The 21,887-nt window shown below is 47.7% G+C and overlaps 1 protein-coding gene across 1 annotated transcript in view; it reads left to right on the top strand.

Moving 5' to 3' along the window:
• Window positions 1-21,887, top strand: part of SLC6A11 (solute carrier family 6 member 11) — a 121,033-nt gene that overhangs the window by 69,174 nt on the left and 29,972 nt on the right. Inside the window, exon 7 of the mRNA XM_024740201.1 lies at window positions 21,687-21,790. Coding sequence (XP_024595969.1) covers window positions 21,687-21,790 — 104 coding nt within the window. The remainder of the gene's footprint in view (window positions 1-21,686; window positions 21,791-21,887) is intronic.

Below are 21,887 nucleotides of genomic sequence, written 5' to 3'. Positions count from 1 at the left end.
TCACCAGGAGTGGCCACAGCTGGGGCTGGTGAGAGCCAGAGAGTGAGGACTCCATCTCTACAGCACAGAAGAGGAGCAGCTGCAAGCCCATCTCCAGGGGTTCTTAGGCCAATGTTTTAGAATTCCAGTCTTATGTTTATTCATCCGGCAAGTATCACTGAACACATACTGTATGCCAGGTATTGCGCCTGGTCTTTGCTTTGAAAATGAATCAACAGAAATGTACAAAGTATCCGCTCTTGCCGGACATTGCTGGGCTCTGTGGGAGTGGGGTGGAGGGGTGGATGAGCGATATATTCTAGGACAGGAGTTTTTTCATTGGGGGAGGGTCTTTGGCTACCCCTCCCCAACGTTATATATAAAATATTGTATATTAAGCATGTTCTTTTTCAATTAATAAACGTTTTTAAAGCAGGTTTAGCTATACAGAAAAATTAAGCAGAAAATACAGAGTTCCCATATATCTCCTCTCCCCTGGTCCCACTTTTTCCCTATTATTAACATCCTATATTTCTGTGGTACATTTGTTAAAATTGATGAGTCAGTATCGATACATTATTATTGCAGTATTTACTAAATAAGTCTATTGTTTACATTAGGGCACACTCTTTGTGTGGTACAGGCTATGGGTTTTGACAAATGCATCATCCAGCATTATGGTATCATACAGGAAGGACAGTTTCACTGCCTTAAAATTGCTGCACTAGGCATCCCTCCTCCTTCCTCACCAAACCCCTGCCAACCACTGATCTTTACTGTCTCCATAGTTTTGCCTTTTCCAGAATGCCATACATTATGTAACCTTTTCAGATTGGATTCTTTCACTTAATAATATGCATTTAAGGTTCCTGCATGTCTTTTTGTGTCGTGATAGCTCTTTTCTTTTTATCCCTGAATAATATTCTGTTGTCTGGTTGAAGCACAATTTGTTTATCCTTTCACCTATTGATGGACATCTTGGGTACTTCCAAGTTTGATCATTGTGAATAAAGCTGCTATGAGTATCTGTGGGCAGGTATTTCGTTAGCATCTTTTTCTTAAAAAGAGTCCATTCACCCCCAACAGAGATCCCTGTTCTTGAGCTTTCAACCAAAGCTGCAGGTACAGTGCGGGGTCCCATCAGACTGCTTGGATTTCATGGCTCATCTGCTTACTAACTGTGTAACCGCAGGCACATTACTTAGCCTCTCTGTGCCTTGATTTCCTCATCTGTAAAAAGGGTTGTTGTGAGGATTAAATGAGATAATGCTCATTCATTGTGTGCATAGCATTGTGTCCAGCACATAGTAAATGCTCAGTAAATGTTAGCTGTTATTTTCTTTAAGAGATGAATATGCCTTTAATTTTATTGACCAAAACTTCAGGCATTTTTGTGGTGCTACATAGTATGAACTTGTTAACCTATCTTGTTCTCACAGAATATGCTTTTAAACGCCTTGAGAGAACAGATACAGATGTTAACGTAAGCTATTATGCTAGCTGTCATCGTACATGTAGGCAGAGCTAACTGACATTTCAAGAAGTCTAAAACCTTATGACTCCAAGTGTGGTCCCCAGGCCAGCAGTAGCATTAGCCTTATTTGGGAGTTTTTAAGAAATGCAGATTCTCAGGCCCCATCCCCAACCTGCCCCATCAGAGTCTGCATCTCAGCAGCATCTTCACTGGTTTTACAATGTGGGAATTTGAGGAGCACTGGTCTAGGAGCATTCAGGTCTGGCTGAGACGTATCAGACACGTCAGTGAAGGCTGTGGTCGGGGAGGGAGAGGTCCTGGGGCCAAGTAAGGTGAGCAAGGTTTTCCCGGGTGTTGGGGCCACCTACCTGCTCTCACTCATGTTCCAGGGCAGAGGGTGGGAGAGATCACTCTGGGAATTCCTGTACCCATCTCTCTCAGGATCATTTGAGAATGGAATGGATCCCTTCAGGGATCGCCCACCCTCTAAAACTACACTGTCCAGCACAGGAGCCACAAGCCATATCTAACCATTTAAATTTAAAGCCATTGAAAGTAAAGTCAATATTTCCATTCCTCAGGTTCAAGAGTCAGATTTCAGATGCTCAACAGCCACATGTGGCTGGTTCCTCCCATATCGGACAGAGCAGGTATAGAATGTTTCTATCATTGCAGACCATTCTGCTGTACTTTTGTGCTCTAGAGGGATAAAGCCTCAAGAAGCAGAAGAGTCTGTGGAAACTCAAACTCCAATCGCACCGGGTGCCAAGTGAGCCCTGGCTCTCTGAAGGCATGCTGTTGGCATTGTGGGTTTCTTTCCTCTACCCCTTAGGGGCCTGCTTATTTCCAGAAGAGTTCAAAGAATGCACATTGAAGAATCAGGACCAGAACTGTGGCCACAGCTGTCTTGGGCAGAGTGGACTGCAGTGGAGTTCCACCCAGTGACATGCCGAGGAGGCTGTGCTAGCTGCATTTGCAGTGGCCCCAGGACAGGAGGAAAGGGTCTTCCCCCAGAGCAGTGGGAAGAAAGAAGACGCAGGTACCCAGTTAGTCAGAGTGGCTCTTAACTAGCTTTTCTCTCTTTCTGAGCAAGAAATACCATGGGACACAAATTTCCCTCCAGCTTCCACACTCTCCCCATCCTTGTTATTGTTTTCCACCCCTTTTTAATTCTGCTTTATTACTGTATAGAGTTGATACTTATTTGGATTTTACAATCTGTTTACTGATTTCTTTGCTTCCTGTTATTTTTACTCTTTTCTAATAGATTAAACTTCTCCTTGTTGGAGTACATCCTTTAGTAGTTCTTTCAGCAAAAGCCTTTGGGAACTGAGCTCTCTTAGTTCATATCTGAAAAGGTATTTATTCCACTGTCACCCTGGAATGGGAGTTTAGCTGGGTATGCAATTCTAGGACAGTAGTTTTAAAGTGTCAGTTTAAACTTGCATGCCCACTTGGCAGGAGCACCGTGTGATCGTACCCATACCTGATATTTCCATATCGAGTCCTGGGCTGAGGGGCAGAGTTTTCTGGCACCTCATTCACCATAAGACAATCCCTTTCTGGCTCCTAGGTTTTTGCAGTAATCCCACTCAGTTTCTGGTCATGCCCAGGGCCTGGAATCTTTTTTGTTAAATAATTTGTTTTATTGAAGTATAGTTGATGCACGGTATTAGGTAAGTTACAGGTGTACTATATAGTGATTCACAATGTAGTGATTTTTAAAGCTTATACTCCACTTATAAAATACTGGCTGTATTCCCTGTGATGTGTAATATATCCTTGTAGTTTATTTTATATGTGATAGTTTATACCTCTTAATCTCCTACCCCTGTGTTGCCTCCCTTCCCTCTCCCCACTGGTAACCACTAGTTGGTTCTCTGTATCTGTTAGTCTGTTTCTTTTTTGTTATATTCATTAGTTTGTTATATTTTTTAGATTCCACATATAAGTGCTATCATACAATATTTGTCTCTGTATCATGTTTTAGATTCCACATATAAGTGATATCATGGAATTATTGTCTTCCTTTGTCTGACTTACTTCACTTCGTATGATCATCTCTAGGTCCACCCATATTGCTGCAGATGGCATTATTTCATTCTCTTTATGGCTGAATAGTATTCCATTGTATAAACGTACAACATCCTCTTTATCCATTCATCTGTTGATGGACACAGGTTGCTTCCATATCTTGGCAGTTGGAAATAATGCTGGTGTGAACGTTGGGGTGCATGTATCTGTTCGAATTCGAGTTTTTGTCTTTTTCAGATACATACTCAGGAGTGGAATTGCTGGGTCATATGGTAGTTCTATTTTTAGTTTTTTGAGAAACCTCCATACGTTTTCCACACTGGCTGCACCAATTTACCTTCCCGCCAACAGCGTACAAGGGTTCTCCTTTCTCCACATCCTCGCCAACATTTGTTATTTGTGTTTCTTTTGGTGGTAGCCGTTCCAACCGGTGTGAAGTTATAGCTCACTGTGGTTTTGATTTGCATTTCCCTGGTGATGAGTGGTGTTGAGCATCTTTTCATGTGCATGTTGGCCATCTGCATGTCCTCTTTGGAAAAATGTCTATTCTGCCCATTTTTTAATTGGGTTGTTTGGTTTTTTTGATGTTGAGTTGTATGAGCTGTTTGTGTATGTTGAATACTAAGCCCTTCCTGGTCATATAATTCGCAAATATATTCTCCCATTCAGTAGGTTGTCTTTTCATTTTGTCGATGGTTTCCTTTGCTTTAAAGCTTTTATGTTTAATTAGGTCCCATTTATTTATTTTTGCTTTTATTTCCTTTACTTTAGGAGACAGATCCAAAAAAAATACTGCTGTGATTCATGTCGCGCAATGCTCTACCTATGCTTTCCTCTAGGAATTTTATGGTTTCCAGTCTTAAATTTAGATCCTTAATCCATTTGGAGTTTATTTTTGTACATGGTGTTAGAGAATATACTAATTTCATTCTTTTATGTGTAGCTGTCCAGTTTTCCCAGCACAGGTTATTCAGGAGACTGTCTTTTCTCCTTTGTGTATTCTTGCCAGGGCCGGAAATCTTAATTCTGTCCTTGGGAAGGAATTTAAATTCTAGATCCTCAGGTGTCTCTCTACTTGGACGTCCCCATGGGTTGCTGGGTCTATTCCTAGTCTTCATCTTTTAGCTTTGACTCTCATTTCTGGCATCTGGAAGAATTTTCTATCTCCCTTTCCAGACAGGTTATGGATTTTCAATATCTGTTACATTTCATAATTATTTGTTTTCTGTATCTCTCATAAAAATATGTTGGACCCTTGGTATTTGCTTTTCTTCATCTGCTGGTCTTGAACATGACATACTGAATGTTTAAGCAGGAAATTAATATTAAAGGAAGCAGCCCTGGGTGCTTAATTCAACAGTTCAGTTTTGTTCATAAAGTCATGTGTTTGTGGTGATGATTTCATATTCCACACTATCCATGATTATGTTTTCTGACAGTGAATTTGTCTCTAGCACATGGAGTAAAATCATATTCGTCAAGGTTTTTGACAAAAAGCCCCCTGGGCCCCATTTATTTGCTGTTTTAACAAATTTGAGAGTCAGTTTCTAGATTCACCTTCTTCTCTTGTGGACAAGTTGCTGAGTCCCAGAGAGAGGACATGACTTACCCCCAGCCACAGCTGGGGGAGAACAGGATGAGGACATAGAACCTCCAGTTTGAAACATCTATTATCTTTCCACCCTTTGAGCCTGCTTCCCCAACTGTGAAATCAAGAGGTTAGAGCAGACATGGAATAAGGTCCTGACTCACTAGCTTTGTGACCTTGAGCAGGTCACTTAACCTCTCTGGGCTTCTATCTTTATAAGCCCGACCCTCTCCGCCTCAGGTGACTGCTGAGAGTACCATTGGGGCTGACCTGTACGACAGAGCTCTGAGGAACACAGGGCTGCCAAGAGGTGTACGCTGTTCTTTTCTGGAAGATGCTAAGACTGCCTCCCGAGATACGTCCTTAGTGAGGAAGGCGCATGCTTTGCAAATGCAACATATTCTGATGATTTCTGACCCAGCACAAATGGGAGCAAGGAGAGCAAGGCTTTCCTCTGTCTGCGAGCAGCAAGGTGACAGGGCTTTGATACATCTGAGTTTGCTGGGGATTGGGACTTTTGATGCTGAAAACTCACTGGTGTGTGAATCTCATGTTCTGCCTGCCTCACTTCTCGTGTGCAAGCAAGAGCTGAAAAGACCCTCAGGGCCAGTACTGAGTCCTGCGTGACATTCACAAAGAGGGTGGAAGCTGCTCCGGCTCCTTGATGAGCGCTGAGAGACACCCCACTTGGCTCAGCTGCTCCCCCCGTGCCGTTCCCACCCTCTCCTGCCTGCAGGAGGTACCGTTGCCCAGTGGGAAACTCCTAGGCTCAGGATCAGGGGACCCAGCTCCATCACTGACCTTGAAGGGTCTTGTCCCTCCTTGTGCTGAGTTCCCTCAGCCATAATGAGGGCATCAAGTAAAATCACTGGTTTTCAATCTTTTCACGATCAATGACCCCTGACTTTTCTTTCTCCCCTTAGGACCCATTCTGGGCTATTTCATGCTGACAGGAAGTTCCTATTAGCGGTTGTATGTGTATGATTAATAAAGGTGCCAGAGCCCAGGAATTAGTCTTTAAAATGTCCTTCTATGAAAGTTAGACCCAGAGATTGGAGATGATTTATCTATGAGCATGTGAATATTTTTATGTTATAAATCACCCACATGTCTCCAAGGTTATAGATGATAGCACGTTAAGAGTTCTCAAGGCCATGTAAGTAAGTGGGGGAAGAGGGTTGGATGAATGCCATTCTAAGCAAATATGTGATTAACATCCTTGGGGGCTTAATCCAAACTACACGGGCTCACCACCCAAGACTACCCTTCCAGAACATAGACAGCATCTCTTTCAACCATACCTCCCCCATGGGGGCTTCCATGCTGCCCAGCACCCAGTACGTGCTCACTAAACACCTGTTGTAGAATGCCATCATCTCAGCGCTAGGCTCCTGCCCGGAAAGGGGCTACCATGATAATTGTTTATACCTCGAAATAGGTGACAGAGTAGAGAAGACACAAAGGGAGGAAGAAAGTAAATGTTCTCTAAGAGAGACAGATGAGGAAAACACATTACAGACATGGACATCTTAGTGAATGCCTCAGAGACAGAGCATCAAATGTATCTGTGAAACCGTGCAGAGGGTGACGGTGGGGGTGGGTGGGGGTGTGTGCCCTTGTGCCTTCTTGGTGACCACTCCTGAACCTCTCTTGAACCCTGGAAGGTTGTTCCACCTCAGCCTAAAAGGAATTGTGGCTGACAGTGAGGTTTAAGCCCTGCTCAGATAAATCCACAAATCACAGCTGGAGGATTTAAAGAATTCAGATGTGTTCTTAATCTTTGAGGTGAGGTCAAGGAGACTTCTGAATCCCAGAAAACTCCGAGATTTCTGGTCGCTGACTGAATGCTGGGTTTGGCCCCTGACTGTCACCTGGGCAGAGCTACGATTTCCTCAGTTTAGTCCCCACCGACGCGCTCGTGAGGTACTGGCCACGAAACACACATCTTCTCCCGGACGTGTCCCTGGGAAGCGTGTCCCTCCCTCTTGGCAATTATGGACCCATCTCCGCAGTGAGTCCACAGTTCCCACTGCTGGATGGGAGCATCCTCTCCAGCATCCTGTTGGTTCTGCCTGCCCAGGGAACACTCACATACTACTCGCTACCTAGACTCTGCCATCAACATTTTGCTGTGTTGGCTTCATCACAGACCTTCTCAGGACTTGTATCTACCCATCCATTTTATTTCTTTGGATACATTTCAGAGTAAGTTGCAGACATTGGCACACTTCACTCCCCAAAGACTTCAACATTCATGTCTTGATTTATTTTTAAACTGGTCATTCTGTCATTCTTGGTTTTGTTGCTCAAGCAGATGCCCGGGGACGTCACTGAGAGAGGCGTGAGGAGTGAGGACAGTCCCTCTGTCAGGTGGCTTTGCCCAGAGCTGAGGCCACCCTCCTGTAGCATCACTTGGGAGGGAGTGTTGTGGCGGCCTGTCTTGTCTCCTGTGCGTGCTCACGTGAGGTTCGCCATCCCTCCTGTTTTCTTACCCTGCACGACCTTGACGTGCGTGGTCAGGAAGACGGCCTCGCAGCCTATGGGTGGGGGGCAGCCTGCCACACTGTGACGGTCGTGCACACACACAGGCTCTGGACCTGCTTCTGCCCTCTTCCTGGGCGCTCTGGGCTTGCTGCTCTGTCAGCCTCCCAAGCATCTGGTGTCGTTGAAGGCTGTCACCTCTCCGTTCAGATGAGCAGAGGAGGGGCGGTGTGGAGCAGATGGCTATGTGACCGTGAAGGCTGGCAAGGACGTGGGGTGGGAGTGGGCGGTGGAGGGAGAATTTGTGAGCGGACACAGGCAGGTCCGCGGATGTCAAGCACCGCATCCCCTGGGATGTGGGCCTGGGAGGAGCAGAGACTCAGGTGATAGGCTGGTCGCCTGGGGCTCTCTCCTCTTGGTTGAGATGGTGGAAGTCTATTGGGGAGATTAAAGGGAGGGCTTTGGGGTCAACAAGTCTGGGTTTGGGTCTTCCTCCTACTGGCTGCCTGATCCAGGGCCACTTCTATAGCCTCTCTGGGCCTCTGTTTCCTGGCCTGTAAGTGGAGATAATAACAGCATCTGACTTGAGGTGTGGCGAGGACCACATGAGACGAACAGTCAGCTTTGTAAGCCCCCAGCAGAGAGGGAGTCTGCAAGGGCTTGGGATCCTGGATTTCTGTGGCTGAGATGATTAAGAGAACCCACCCACCTTCCTTTTTCAGGAGCAGAGTGTCTTTGCATCCCCAGGCGATGCTCACACAGGTGGCCATGAAGGCCCACACAGCCTCAGCGGGTTTCCCCTTTGTTCTCACTCCTAATGCCACCCGGAGGCGATGGCCCCAGGGAGACAGAGAGGTGCCCTGAGGCCTTCAGAGCCCCGCTCCCTGAGGTTTGTCTGTGGGCCTGGGGGAGGAAGGAGGTGTGACTAAGAAGGAGGCTTGTTGGGCAGCTATCTGGGCAGTTCTGAGCCTCTGCAAGGGGGCCAGCGTCCTGCCCCTGGTGGAGCTTTCATACCAGGTGGGAGAGGTGGCGGGGCTCTGGGACCAGCCCCTGACTGTGCCGAGAAGAGCTGACTTTTCTTCTGCTTACCCTCCTGGGACACACCTACGCAGCCCCCAGACCCTTCAAAGATTCTTCTCAAGCCGGAAGTCATGAGCCATCTGTGGCCACTCAGCCCCTCCCACTGGATGAGCATTTACTGTGAGCCGGGTGCCAGCACGCGCTCTACACACACTGAGTCATGTCTCCAGAACCCCCTGGAGCTGTTGTTCTTCCCATTGTGCCCACAAAGAAACTGAGGCTCGAGGAGTGACCTCCTTGAAGTCGCCCAGCAGAGCTGGCACTCAGCCAGATCTGCCTGAATCTGTGTGACCAGGGAAGGCACTTGGCTGACTTCCTTTCCCCACATACATTTGCTAGATTGCTAGCCCCTGAGCAGGGGATCAGCGTTCTGAATTATCTCCGTATTGGCCATGCCTGGCAGATATATATGGTGCTCAGAAAACGTTGTTGAGGGGAATTGACCCACTGACCATCAAGTTTCTTACCAGCAGAAAACCTCAGAGATCTTCTGCCCTAACTTCCAAGGCAATGCAAGAATTGCATCCCCAACTCTGCTTGGTTACCTCTACTAACAGGGAACTCATCCCAGGGCTGGGGGTCTCAGCCAGGGAGGAAGCTCTTCCATTGTTGACTGTGACTGACCTCCCCACCCCTCCCCTGCCACCATGGATCCCCTCTGGGAGGCTGCTCAGGGCCAAAATTTGAGCACTTTGCCTTGCCCCAGTCAGAATTCTTTTCACGTGGAATTGAGTAGCATCTTCTGCGTCCACCGTGTGGCTACCGTAGGTATTTTCCCACCTCAGCCAAAGACGAAGTGATGAATGAAATACCAGCTCTATGAATCCATGGGATTCAGGAAGGAGCGTTCCATCCCCTCTCTCAGTCCTTAGCATTCCCACTAGGAAACTCCAGACAGTCCTTTCTTTTCCCTACCTCCAGGCCTTTGCTTATGCCACTTACCTCCAGCCTTCCAGGCCAGGACAAGTACCAAAAATCCATTGAAAGTGTGACTCTCCCTGAGCATGGTGGTGTTCTCCTTCTTGCTTTTATAAAGACTGTCTGCCCTGTGCATTTGACTCGAAGTTTATTCCTAATGTGGGTAGGAGCTTAAATTCCATGGTGTTACAGTGTCTTCCTAGGCTTTCAAGACTGTAGGATTGAAACACCCCAGCAGAAAACCCCAAGGAAAATGAGTCACAGCTGACCCCCAAACATATCCTTGCTATGTAGGTCTGCGGTGTACATCACTGTCAGGTTTTAACTCGCTTACCAACTCTGACAGGTGGTGGACTTTTTCCACCGTAGCTGGGGGCAAAAGGACTGTGTGATTGATTAGCAATGCCTGCCACGGGCAGGAATGATAGGTGGGATTGATCAGTAATGTCTGCCATGGACAGGAATAGGGATGGGATGTGCATGCCATATATCTGTCATCTCATTGCATTCCAGTTTCCTTATTTTGAAGATTAGAAAGCTGAGGCCAGGAGGAAAGAAAGAACTTTAGGGAAAACATAGGAACTTTCGGGACAATCTAGAATTGCAACCAGGTGTCCTGACCCTCTCAGTCTAACACACTGTCCACTTGGCCTGGTAGCTAGGATTCTGCATAAGCCTTGAATTCCCCATTCCTATGTACTGGAGACTCTAAGAAGATGTGGCATTCAATACATATTTTTTGAGTGCTGACAATGTGCAAAGTGCTGGGGAATGCATCAGTGAAAAAACAGAACTTCCTGCTCTCCTGGCACTTCTGTTCTAGTTGGGGGGAGACAGACAAAAATCAACTAACATAATGATGTCATTAAATGTATTGACTTCTGTGTCTCTGGGCAGATGCAGAGGCGGCTGCCTTCACCAACCGTGGCTGCTTGCTGTTTTGTTTTCCTCTTGAGGAAGTCCCTTCTCTAGACTGGAGTATACACCACTGCTTGGCTCTCCTAGGGCCTGGAGCCTCCTTGTGTGCCCTTTCTTTCCCTGGCTCTCTGCCTCTGTACCAGCTCCATGGTTCTTAGGAGAGAAGTGATTAAGGCGGGAGATGACAAGGTTTCATTTCCATCTCAGTGCTTGCTCGGATGACACAGGAGAACGCACCTGCTTGGGGCTTGGTTTGGCCCAGAAGACCCTGGCCTTGTGTTCCCAGCAACGGCAGCTGGGTTCTGCAGCCCCACCGCTGATGCCAGCTCAGACTCCCCTGCCTCACTGGTTCTCCCAGAGGGAGAGGTGGGACCACTACTCAGGGGTCATTTAGTAACACGTCGGGGAGTAATTCTGGTTTCCTCTATGACGGGGGCACCTCTGGCATTTAGAGAGTGGGACTGGGTGATGCTAAACCTCCTACAACGAACAGGACCGTCCTGCACAATGAATGTCCTGTCCAGAAGGCCAGTTGCACCCTCTTAGAGGAACATTTTAGGGGGAAGACCTTACCCTAAAATGTAGCCCCCAAGGTCATGTGGACAGTCCCGGGAACAGCGCAGGACCAAGAACGTGCTGTCTCCAGGCCTTGCTCATGCCCTCCGTTGCTCCAAACCTCCTCTCTTTAGCCCTTTAGTAAAATGGGGCTCCACTGTCTCATGCGATGGTTTAAGGGGTAGACGCGCATGGCCCCAGGATCCTATCACATAAGGCAGGGAGGTCGCTGCCATCAGCCCAGTGCCAGCAACTGCCCGTCCACTCCCTCCACTCTCTGTGACCAGGACACAGCTGTCCAGCCTCCGGGCAAAGGCCCAGCACTGTGACCCCGCTCCCTGCTCCACACAAAGGGGCCACCAGGGTCAGCCGACACACCCAGGCTCCCCTCACCGCCCACGGTGCAACCCTTCAGCCCAGTGACACTTTGCTGGCAGGGCCTCTGGGCAAGGCTGGCCGCCCGGGGAAGGGCTGGCACCAGAGCCAGAGGCTGCAGGACATGTTTCCAGTGGAGCTTGCAGGCCAAGGGCTTCTGCCCCTTCCCACCACTGTTCCCGCTGGCCCTGCCCGGCTGCCCAGCACATTAGCATTTAAATATATGCAGAATCGGCTCCCCCAAAGCCCTCTCCCCTCCCTGAATGCACCAGGGAGGGAGCACTAGAACCCTCCTGCCTCGACTCCTCTCCTCATAATGGCCATCCTGCATTCATCAGTGTCTGTATGTGGCATTAGCTGAGCGGAGGAGAGAGGGCGCCTAGCAACCCAGAGGGGGCTGCGAAAGAGGTGGGAAGGAAGTGATATTCATGTAATCATTCACTTCTACAAAAGCCGTTGTCAGGTACACACTGGAAACACAGCTGTTGTATTATTCTCCTAACCTACTTTTAATCTTCTGAGACTATTTCCCAATACAAATGGCCAAAAGAAAGAGCTTAATTCAGCTATTTTCTGCCGGGCCATATACGTTATGTTTTCACCTCAGTGGAAGGCTCTGCTTACAAAAGTGGTGTTGTGTGTGTGTTTGTGTGTTGTCTGTGTGTGACTGTCTGTCTGAAAAGAAAATGTTAAAGAAAGAGAAGGCTGTGGGTCATGAGCCCAGGACGGCCACCAAGCCCTGTCCTGGCTACTTGGATCCGAGAGCCAGACGCTGCATGTGCTGTTGGGTCTGGAGGTTTTAGCATCTTCTTGGCAGGGCAAGGAGCACGGGAGCAGTGGGGTGCTGGCTTCCTCCGCCCCTCCCTGTTGTACCCTAGCTCACGGCCCTAAGGGCAGGTGACTCTGCTTTAGTGATGGACGGTGGCCACATTTGGTACTGCTCAGAAATCTGATTAGTTCACCTGGTAGGGAGGGGGCTGGGATGGTGGGAAAGACCTGGGAGCCTGTTTTCATAACATGTACAGTGGAGAAGCTGCTGTACATGCTATGTATAGCATTAGCCACATTAGAAGTGGCAAAGCATTAGCCACCAAAAGGAAGCGGATTAAGGGAGCTGTACCAGGTACCCCATTACGTACTTTATGTTCATTGTATCTTTCTTTTGCGAACAAGGAAGTTGGGGCTCAGAGAAGTGAAATAACTTGCCCAGAGTTGCACAGCAGGTAAATGGCAGTGCAGGGCTCCAGCCTGGGTCTACCTGACCCTGAAGCTCATGCCCTTTCCATTAAGCCCCAGAGAGGTGCGGAACCAGGCACCGGGGGAAAGCCCAGGTTTGATTTAGTCCCCTTCACGTGATGCTCCAGTGCCTTCTCCCCAAGGCGGGCCAGGTTCCGGAGGTTTTGTCCCTAAGCCCAAGGGGACTCCTCACACAGTGGCCAGTGCGTACATCTCTCCAAAGCTAAATAGACAACAAACTCCCCCTCTCTGGGTGTTCGTTTTTTATCCATAAAAGGGAGATAATAATTGCACTGATCTCAACAGTGAGTGTAATATTTGTGAAGTGTGTAGAACAGCCCCTGCTGTGTCATCGGTGCTTCCAAAGGTGAGCAGGTGCTCTGATGACTGGCTCCTCTCACTGGTGCTTTCCTGGCAGGATGGGTTAGCGCTGCGTTTGTCAGAGACCTCAGAGCATCAGCGCAGCAAACACCATCTCCTCCAGGGCACAGGGACAGATGGACCAGGCCCACCTGCTGGCGCCAGCTTTGATCCCTGGCAGAGTTGCTGCCCTTCTGCTCTGACTGGCGGCTCTTTGTCGACATGAAAGCACATTTCTGGGGGATCTTCTTTCTGTAGCCCGTGCTGCCTTAAGACACTGCAGCAGGTCACATCTGCAACTGCCCCTTCACAGAGCAGGGCCCTGGCCCCGCTGCCCCACGCCCCTGCCTCTCACCATCCACCCCCTTGCTCGTCTCCACCAGATGCCGTGTTCCAGCCTATCTGCCCGTGTTTGTGGTCTGTCTCTCCTGCTAGAAGGTAGTAAGCTCCCTGAGGGCGGGAGCTCCTGGAACTTCGCCTGGCACATAACGGACACTTGGTGCTTGTGCATTGTGGGGAGAAACGGGAGAAGAGGCTTTTTTCTTCTCCTCCAGATTTGTGAAGACCGGTAGATCCTGAGAAGGGATTAACATGGACTAAGTGCCTGCTGTTGGAGCTCACGGCTGGGTTTCTGAGCACTTCCTCAGTGCTCTCCGAGAGCTGGGCTCTGTGCTGAGTATTTGTTTCACACACATCATCTTATTTAATCTTCTGTGCGCAAGAGAAGGAGGGAGGGGCTCACCACTATGCACACTGACCCTCTCCCAGGTCTCCCCAGTCAGGGTAGTCTCTTCTCTCCAAGGGGTGAGAAAAAGACGTGACGCCTTTGCCCTCAAGCTTCTAGGAGATTAGACTTTCTACATATGCGGTCAAAGGGGGAAGAGGGAGAGAGGACAGGCGTTTTCCGTGTCCCCCTCGCCAACAGCTGTCTCTAACCTGGGCGTGATGACGCCCACCACAGGGCAGTCACAGGATGTAGGACGATGCCTTGTACACTGTAAAGTGCTGTCCGTGTGGACAGGGGCAGCGGGTACTAAGCATCCATCTTGACAGTGTAGCTCCTGAGCTTGGTAGGGAAGAGTGTGTCCTGGTCCGTCCATCCTTCCTTGCTTCTCCCAGCTGGGCCCCACCGATCCAGTTTGGAAGGAGGGTTACACCCTGATCCATTGCTTTCTGCGCCTACTGAGCACCAGGGCTCATCAGAACAAGTTGGTCTGAAAGCGGTGAAGTTGCCCCAGAGCTAGGAGGGCGGGACCACTTCTCTTCCAAAGGGGCTCTGCTCCCTGGTTCCCATGCAAATCTGTCCTCCAAACCTCTGAATGTGGACGGCCCCTGCCACGCAGCCAGAACGCCCCCCATTCATTGCTGCAGAACATGGGGAGCGATCCGTTTCTCAGCTACTGACCCAGCTTCCTTAGGGTTTGTTCTGTGGAGACTGTTTTCTCTTCAAATTCTCTTGAGAACTAGGAAGGCCTTTCTCCACTGAGCTGCCCCCTTTGTGGCATCCTGGGAGATGCTGGTCAGTGGGGCTCAGTTGCCTGGTCTTCCTTTCATGGAGGTGGGGTTGTTTTTGTCTTGTTGACCTCACAGCCACAGAGCTGTTTAAACCCCTGCCGAGAGTCCAGGCCTGCGCAGTGCACCAGGAGGCCCCAGCTTTTCTCTTTAAAATGTGGAGCCAGACGCCTGGGGTTCAAACCTGACTCTGTCGCTTGTTAGCTGTTTGACCATCTATGGATCCGCTTCCTCTTCTCTAAAGATGGAGGTGACAGTACTGCCTAGTGAGATGGTTATGTCAATTATGAGATTGTTCCATGAAAGCCTTGCATACACGGTAGGTTTTCAACAAATGGTGACTCAAGATTCCCACTTCCTAAGGCATCACCAAACTGGTAGAAGGTTCATGAATGTCCTGTTGGCCTGTTTTATTAGCCTCTCTTTGCAAATCATTCTGTCAAATCATTCCAGTGGCTACCATGGTCTAGTTTGATCTCTGGGTGTTTGTGGAATTCCTAGTTGAAGAAAGAAATCGCCTTCGGTGAAAAGGACTTGGGATAATGCCTGTAGCAGAGGCAATGCTTTCTGTTCACTAACCATCTATTTTTTCTCTTCCTGAGTGAAATGGGAAGAGACTTTCCCAGACTTCCTTGTCTTTAAGTTGGGATCACGGGACTTGGTTCTGGTCAGTGGTGTGTGGGCAGGGTGGTATTAGTAATTACAAGTCTGGTTCTAAAAACTTCCCAAACATGGGACTTCCCTGGTGGCGCAGTGGTTAAGAATCTGCCTGCCAATGCAGGGAACATGGGTTCGAGCCCTGGTCTGGGAAGATCCCACATGCTGCGGAGCAACTAAGCCCGTGCGCCACAACTACTGAGCCTGCGCTCTGGAGCCTGCGAGCCACAACTACTGAAGCCCACGTGCCACAACTACTGAAGCCCACGTGCCTAGAGCCGGTGCTCCACAACAAGAGAAACCACTGCAATGAGAAGCCCGCGCACTGCAACGAAGAGTAGCCACCTCTCGCCACAACTAGAGAAAGCCCGTGCGCAGCAGTGAAGACCCAACGCAGCAAAAAATTAATGAATTAATTAAAAAAAAAAAAACCCACCTTCCCAAACAAAGCTCTCGTAGTCTGTTCCTCTGCGTCAGAGGCTGTGCTGACCTGGGGGTATCATGATGAGGTAGGAGGGCTTGCTCGCTGTCACTGGGTGGAAGAGAGCCAGCCCCGCCACAGTCTGCCATGTGCTTTGTGTAGGCGGGAAATAAACTTCCGTTGTGCTAAGCCATTGAGGCTCGGGGGGTTATTGTTTATTTCAGCGCAGCCTTAACACATACAGCTCCCCCAGTGAGTTCATTCGTTTCTTCCCAAAGGTTGTAGGGAGGCTAACAGTTGGAACCCTGTGGCATTTTCGCAGCCACAGGTGTGTTCAAGAACAGGTATGCCTGTCTGCTAAGGAGTCCGATGGTGTAGAGTCCACGTGAAGACATATCATGCTTCTTTGTGAGACTTTTTCAAGAAATCGAATCCTGAAGCTTCTCGGGCTCTGCAGGCCCAGTAAGCATGTATCTCAGCAGAAAAGTTGAATCAACACTGGTTTATCAAATGTGGAAAATAGAAAAGGCCGGTGGAGAGAGCTTTGGATCTGGAATCAAGGAGATGATAAGTTAGTACTAAAATCCTGATGACTTGCAAATCTGTGTCTCAAGCCCAGACTGCAATATTTAGCCCTAGACTTTCTGCCTATCTCCTGAACAGCTCACCTGATGCCTTGTCTAGACTATACTCATACGCATTTCCCCCACATTGTACCTCGAACCTCCCTTTAAAAAACTGGCTCATCCTCTAGTGTTACACCCCCATCCACCACATCCCTCAGTTCTGGGGATCCATCTCTCACCCCCAGTCAAGACCAGTCTTCTTTAATCTGCCCTCTGAAAATGTCTTGAGAACCAAGGAGACAAGATGGCAACAGAAAAAAAATTTTTTTTTAATTTTCCAGAATCTCCACACCTAAACAGAGAAACTAGGATAGTAAACCAAAAAGTACCTTCAACATAACTAGGTGGCTCCATGAACCACAAAGGTGAACAGGTAGGGTCAAATACCAACAGCAATAACATCTGCATGGTATCCACTCTATGGGATGAGATGAAGGTGAAGAGGTAGAGGAAGAGGAAGGCAAAGGGATACGGAAGGCTGAGAGACAGGAAACCCATAAATCTCTAACATGTATTCACCCATAGAAGGAGAGGGCACTGGGAATAGAAGGTTGGTGCACCCATCTGAGAATGTCAGCTGAAACTAGGAGGGATGTGTTCAGGCTGCAAGTCACAGGTGAGTGTGAGAGGACTGTGGGAAGTTCAGGCAGGGGTCTGGAACCTGGGAACTCTACAGACTGACCAACTGAGGCTCTGTGGTCAGACAGGACCCCCACATTGAGGAGAAACCACTGAAAGCAGAATCCAAATTGAGCAGGACAAAGACAGTAGAGGAAACAAAGAGAAATTCTGGATAAGAGTAGAGAATAGTAATTTCAGAAAGTACTCTCTGCGTGGCTATAGTTTTAAAGACTTTTTGGTACTGTCGGAAGAGGCAACTCTAGACCTTTGAGGCCAGAAAATCTACACAAGAAAACCTCCTACTAAGAGTACCAAAAAAAAAAAAAAAAAGCATGTCACCTACACGTGAGCACCAGAAAAGGATTGCGATCAAGTCTCATACAAAGCTATATTATAAGAAAAAGAATTAGGAGCAGAGTAGTGTTCCTACAGATAAGGAACACATTCCACAAAGACCCAGCAACTTAATATTTCACCACAAGCTAAAAGAAATGAAGAAACAATAGATGCTGTGAAACACTAGCATAAATGGAATTGTTAGGCAAAAAAGAATATTTGAAAGGAGAGCTGACAGGAAGGACAGCTTGTGAAAGAAAAAACAAATGAAGAAAGTTTTTAAAGAATGTAAGAAAAAGTGATAGGTATAGAAATAAAGAAGATCCAACATACAAACAAGTCCCCAAAGGAGAAATCCAAAGTAATGGAAGAGAACACATACTAAAAACAATTATTCAGGAAATTTTTCACCCTGAAATAAAAGAGGAGACTCGAATTTGCATCTTGACGAAGTATATCACAAGCCTGGGAAAAAATAACCCAGAATAATCAACATTGAGACATGTTTTTATTAGAATAATATTAGAATTATTGGACTTCCAAGAGAAAGCAACAAACCTGTTGATAATTCAGACAAAAAGAGTAAATGCTTTTATAAGGGGAAACAAGTTAGAGTGGCGTCAGACTTTTCTACCCCATCACTTTGTGCCAGGAGACAACTGAGCAACATCAAAGTACTCAGGAAGAGAAAAAGAGAACCAAGGATTTTATATGCAGCCAAACCAACTTTCAGGTACAAAAGCCACAGATCAACTGCTAGGAACATGAAAGAACCCAGGAAATATATTTCCCATAAGCCTTTCCAGAGGAATTTACTAGAGAACAAGCTACAAGAAAACTGACTGGAGAGGTATTAACGTAATGGCTGGGGGTGAGCATTAAATTTATAGTCACCTGTAGAACTCACACTAAATAATGGCAAAAGGGGGACAATAATATGAAATGTTTGTATGTTCTGACAATGCAGATACAGTACAAGTATTAAAAATTGGGAGAGAAAGGAGTGTGTGTATGAAAAGTAAAGTAACTTCACAGAATGCCTTTAGGTATTAACTGGAAACAAATGAATATTTCTTCAAATTAGATTCTGGAGGAAAGGGAAGAAAGAAAGAGAAGATGTGGCTAATTTCAGTATTCCTCATAGTAGAGAGCCAACAGGGGGAGGGCTAAGGGTATTGTATAAAGGTGTTGATTTAATGGTAATCATCTGAATAAAAATGACAGCCTTTTTCCTACAGAGGTAGGGGAGCAAGAAAAAAAATCATTGAGAACACATTCCTCTCTCATGTGACCCTCCATACCCAATGTGTCCTCTTTCATCACTTCTCTATTCTTTAAAGGTGTGCCTCCTCCAGACAGCCTTCTCTGATTGCCCTAGCACATGTTAATCTTTCCCCTCCTCTGCTGCTCCCAGGTACTGGGTATCTTGTTCTCTGAATGTTTCATTTTATCTCACCTGCAGACAGAGATGGAGTGCTATAAATAATTGTACAGTACCTCTTTCAGAGCCTGGCACAGGGTTCTGCATACAGAAGGCACTCAATAAATGCTGAGTCATTGGTCATTCAGGATTGATTGAAGAATTTGGGCTTAGAGCCCCTAGGTTTTTCTAAGATCTTAATGTTGCTCTTAGTTACAATTCTTTCTGCTTGAAGTGCCAGCAGTCCCATTCAAACTGACTTAAGAAAAAGAGGAATTATAGGCCTCTGAAACTGAAATACTCTCAGGTAGGCCTGATTTCAGGTGTGGCTGGATCCAGGGACTTGAGTCATATCTCCAATATTAGTCTTTCTTTGCTCTAAACTCTGCTTTCCTCTGCATTGGCTTTATTCTCAGGCAGGGTCTTCACTCATGGTCGGTGATGACCCCCAGCAGTTACAAGCTTAATATCTCTAAGAGAAAAGAATGTGTCCCATTTGCAGTAGCTCCACTAGAAGTGCCAGGATTGAGTTTCATTGGCTTCGTTTGCATCATATGCTCATCCCCGAACCAGTCACTGTGGCCAAGAGAAATGCTTTGATTGGCCTGGGTGGGGAAGAGCTAGTTTCTCAAAGTAAAATTGGGGTGCTGTTACCTGAAAAGGGGAGATGGGTGCCGGGTGGGCAAAAACAGCAGATGCCTGTTTTAGTGCTGGGTGCGATGAGCAAACGGCAAGAAAAATCCCTTGCAGGTGGAAAGCGTGGTTTGAGGCCCCATCTTTGGGACGTGTGGATGGAAAGCTCTCTTGGGTGTTTTCGAACTCACTGAGGGGTTTATTTACCATGTGGGGAGGGTGGGACCATTCGCCATGGGGCCTAGTTATGATGAAGCCCCCAGGTTTCCCACAGGTCTGGAGGCTTCTCTCACTCTGGTCTGTGCACTCCGTGAAGGTTCTGGGGAGAGGGACACCCCGTTTGCCGAGGCTTTAGAAACCACACGTGTTCAAGTGCTGAGCATCCCAGCACCTTGCCGCTGGGATCTGGCTTCGCTTTCTGGGTTAGGAGCTGCCCTGTGTTTTGCTTCTCCATATGGATTACTGGCCTTACCGAGGAGAAAAGGGAGTGCACTGAGGTGGCAAATGGGGAGACTGAGGCACAGCAGGAGGACTTTAAAATACATCCATTTCTCTCCCAAATCTTCAACATTGTTTTTTTTTTGCATTGGGCCCTTCCTGTCAACATTTAAGCATCCTCAAGTTTCTGCTATTTTTAAAAAATCCTCCCTAAATTATTTTCTCTCTCACGACCACCCTGTCCCCCCAACTGCCCTTTCTTGAAAAAGTTTTTTAATATTCCTTCTTCCCATTTCCTCCTCACCATGTCTCAGCCCGCTCTGATCTGCTGGCACCCCCTCCACACACACACATACACACACTTCATGAAAGAGCTTTCCCTGCATTTCTCATTTAGCGCTGAGACACTGAACCCGAAGGCTCTTTCTAGAGGAAGACAATGTACTACCTTTTAGGTTGAAAAGTAGCACTGTGATCTTCACTTTTAATAAATGTTTCTTGAATGATTTAACAAGCAAGCAAATCCCCAAGAGAGAGGAAGTTAAGATAATTTGCCTGGAAAAGGCTGTGTTCCAGAGGGTTCTTCAAACCTCTAAAGTGCTGCCACAGGGGAGAGGGAGGTGTGGCCCCGGAGCTAGGGAAACAGGAAGGGAGATGTTCTCTCATTTTAAGAAATGCTCTAATGGTCAGAGTTCTCTTAAGAAAAAAAAAGGGGCTGTGTCAAAAGGTAGTGAGCTCCGCATCACTGGTGGTAGTCAAGCAGAGACTATTCTGTCAGAAGTACTCAGAAGAGAGTCCTGTGTTGGGTGGGGGGTTACACCAGAGGTTGTTTTTTTTTTTGCGGTACGCGGGCCTCTCACTGCTGTGGCCTCTCCCGTTGCGGAGCACAGGCTCCGGACGCGCAGGCTTAGCGGCCATGGCTCACGGGCCCAGCCGATCCGCGGCATGTGGGATCTTCCCAGACCGGGGCACGAACCCGTGTCCCCTGCATCGGCAGGCGGACTCTCAACCACTGCGCCACCAGGGAAGCCCTACACTAGAGTTTTTTTGAAATTCTGGGGTTGGTTACACACGTTTCTCTAGAGGTGTGTCTCCTTGAACTTGCATCTGCGGCTCCCAGCTGTGTGGTCTTGAGCAAGTTGCCCCGTTCTCTAGATGGCAGCTGCTTCTCAAGCTCCAGTCTCATCAGCTGCATTTGGCTTTTAGCTGTGGATTTTCCTTGGTAGCTTCTAGGAGCAGGGCTCAAAGAGAGCCCAGGGGAGTGTTAGAGAAACCACCATAATTCCTGTTGTGCGTGTCAGGCCTTCCACAGCAGGTTTTGTTGGAGGGAAGCTTGGAGACTAAGAAAGTAGTTTCCACGTGTATCACATAGGAAGCCCAAATGCACCTCTTTGGAAAGGTGGTAAAGATTTGGTGGGAGGGCCTCCCCCATCTCACTTCCCTGTCCTCTGGCCGAGCACATGGGGCAGAGTGAGAGAAGCCTCCAGACCTGTAGGAAAAATGGGGTTTCATTGTAATTGGGCCCCATGGTGAATGGTCCCCTGTTACACATGGTAAATAAGCTCTGTGAGTTCAAATACACCCGAGAGAGCTTTTCTCGTGGTGGTCTTAATCACAAAGCAGAAAAATCACTTGTTTTGGCTTCAGCAGTCCTGAGAGGGAAGTTTATTCCCCACTTTGCAGTTCAGGAGACTAAGCCTCATAGAGGTTAAGTAACTTTTCCAAGGTCACACAGCTGGAGCAGAGTCCTAAAACCCAAATTCTTGCTATTTGGTGAACTACTGTCCATAAAGTCCAGAAAATTCTGGTTTTAACTAAGGCCATTTATATTTAATCACCCCAAGAATAGAACTTCTGAAAACAATGCGTTCCTGAGATGAGGACATTTGATTGTCCCTTTGTGGAGTCTTTTTGGAGGTTGGGTGTGGGTGGGGGCTTTCAGAGAACAGGGCCATCACACCCACCCACCCCCTCGCCGCACATCTGACTTCTCTTTCTGCCAACTTCTTTGTGCCTTCCTACAGGTCTGGGTAGATGCTGGGACGCAGATCTTTTTCTCCTATGCCATCTGCCTGGGTTGTCTGACTGCTCTGGGAAGTTATAACGATTATAACAACAACTGCTACAGGTGAGCATTTCCCCAGGCCCTGCCAGCTCTCCACCAAACCCGAGAGCCCTCCATGCTGCCTGGCTAGTTCACGGTCATCTTCTCACTTTGCAGATCT

Source organism: Neophocaena asiaeorientalis, unplaced genomic scaffold (assembly GCF_003031525.2).
Source record: "Neophocaena asiaeorientalis asiaeorientalis breed wild unplaced genomic scaffold, Neophocaena_asiaeorientalis_V1.1 scaffold75, whole genome shotgun sequence".
NCBI classification, from domain to species: Eukaryota; Metazoa; Chordata; class Mammalia; order Artiodactyla; family Phocoenidae; genus Neophocaena; species Neophocaena asiaeorientalis.
The sequence above is the reverse complement of the archived record's forward strand: the minus strand, read 5'-3'. Positions and strand labels throughout refer to the sequence as shown.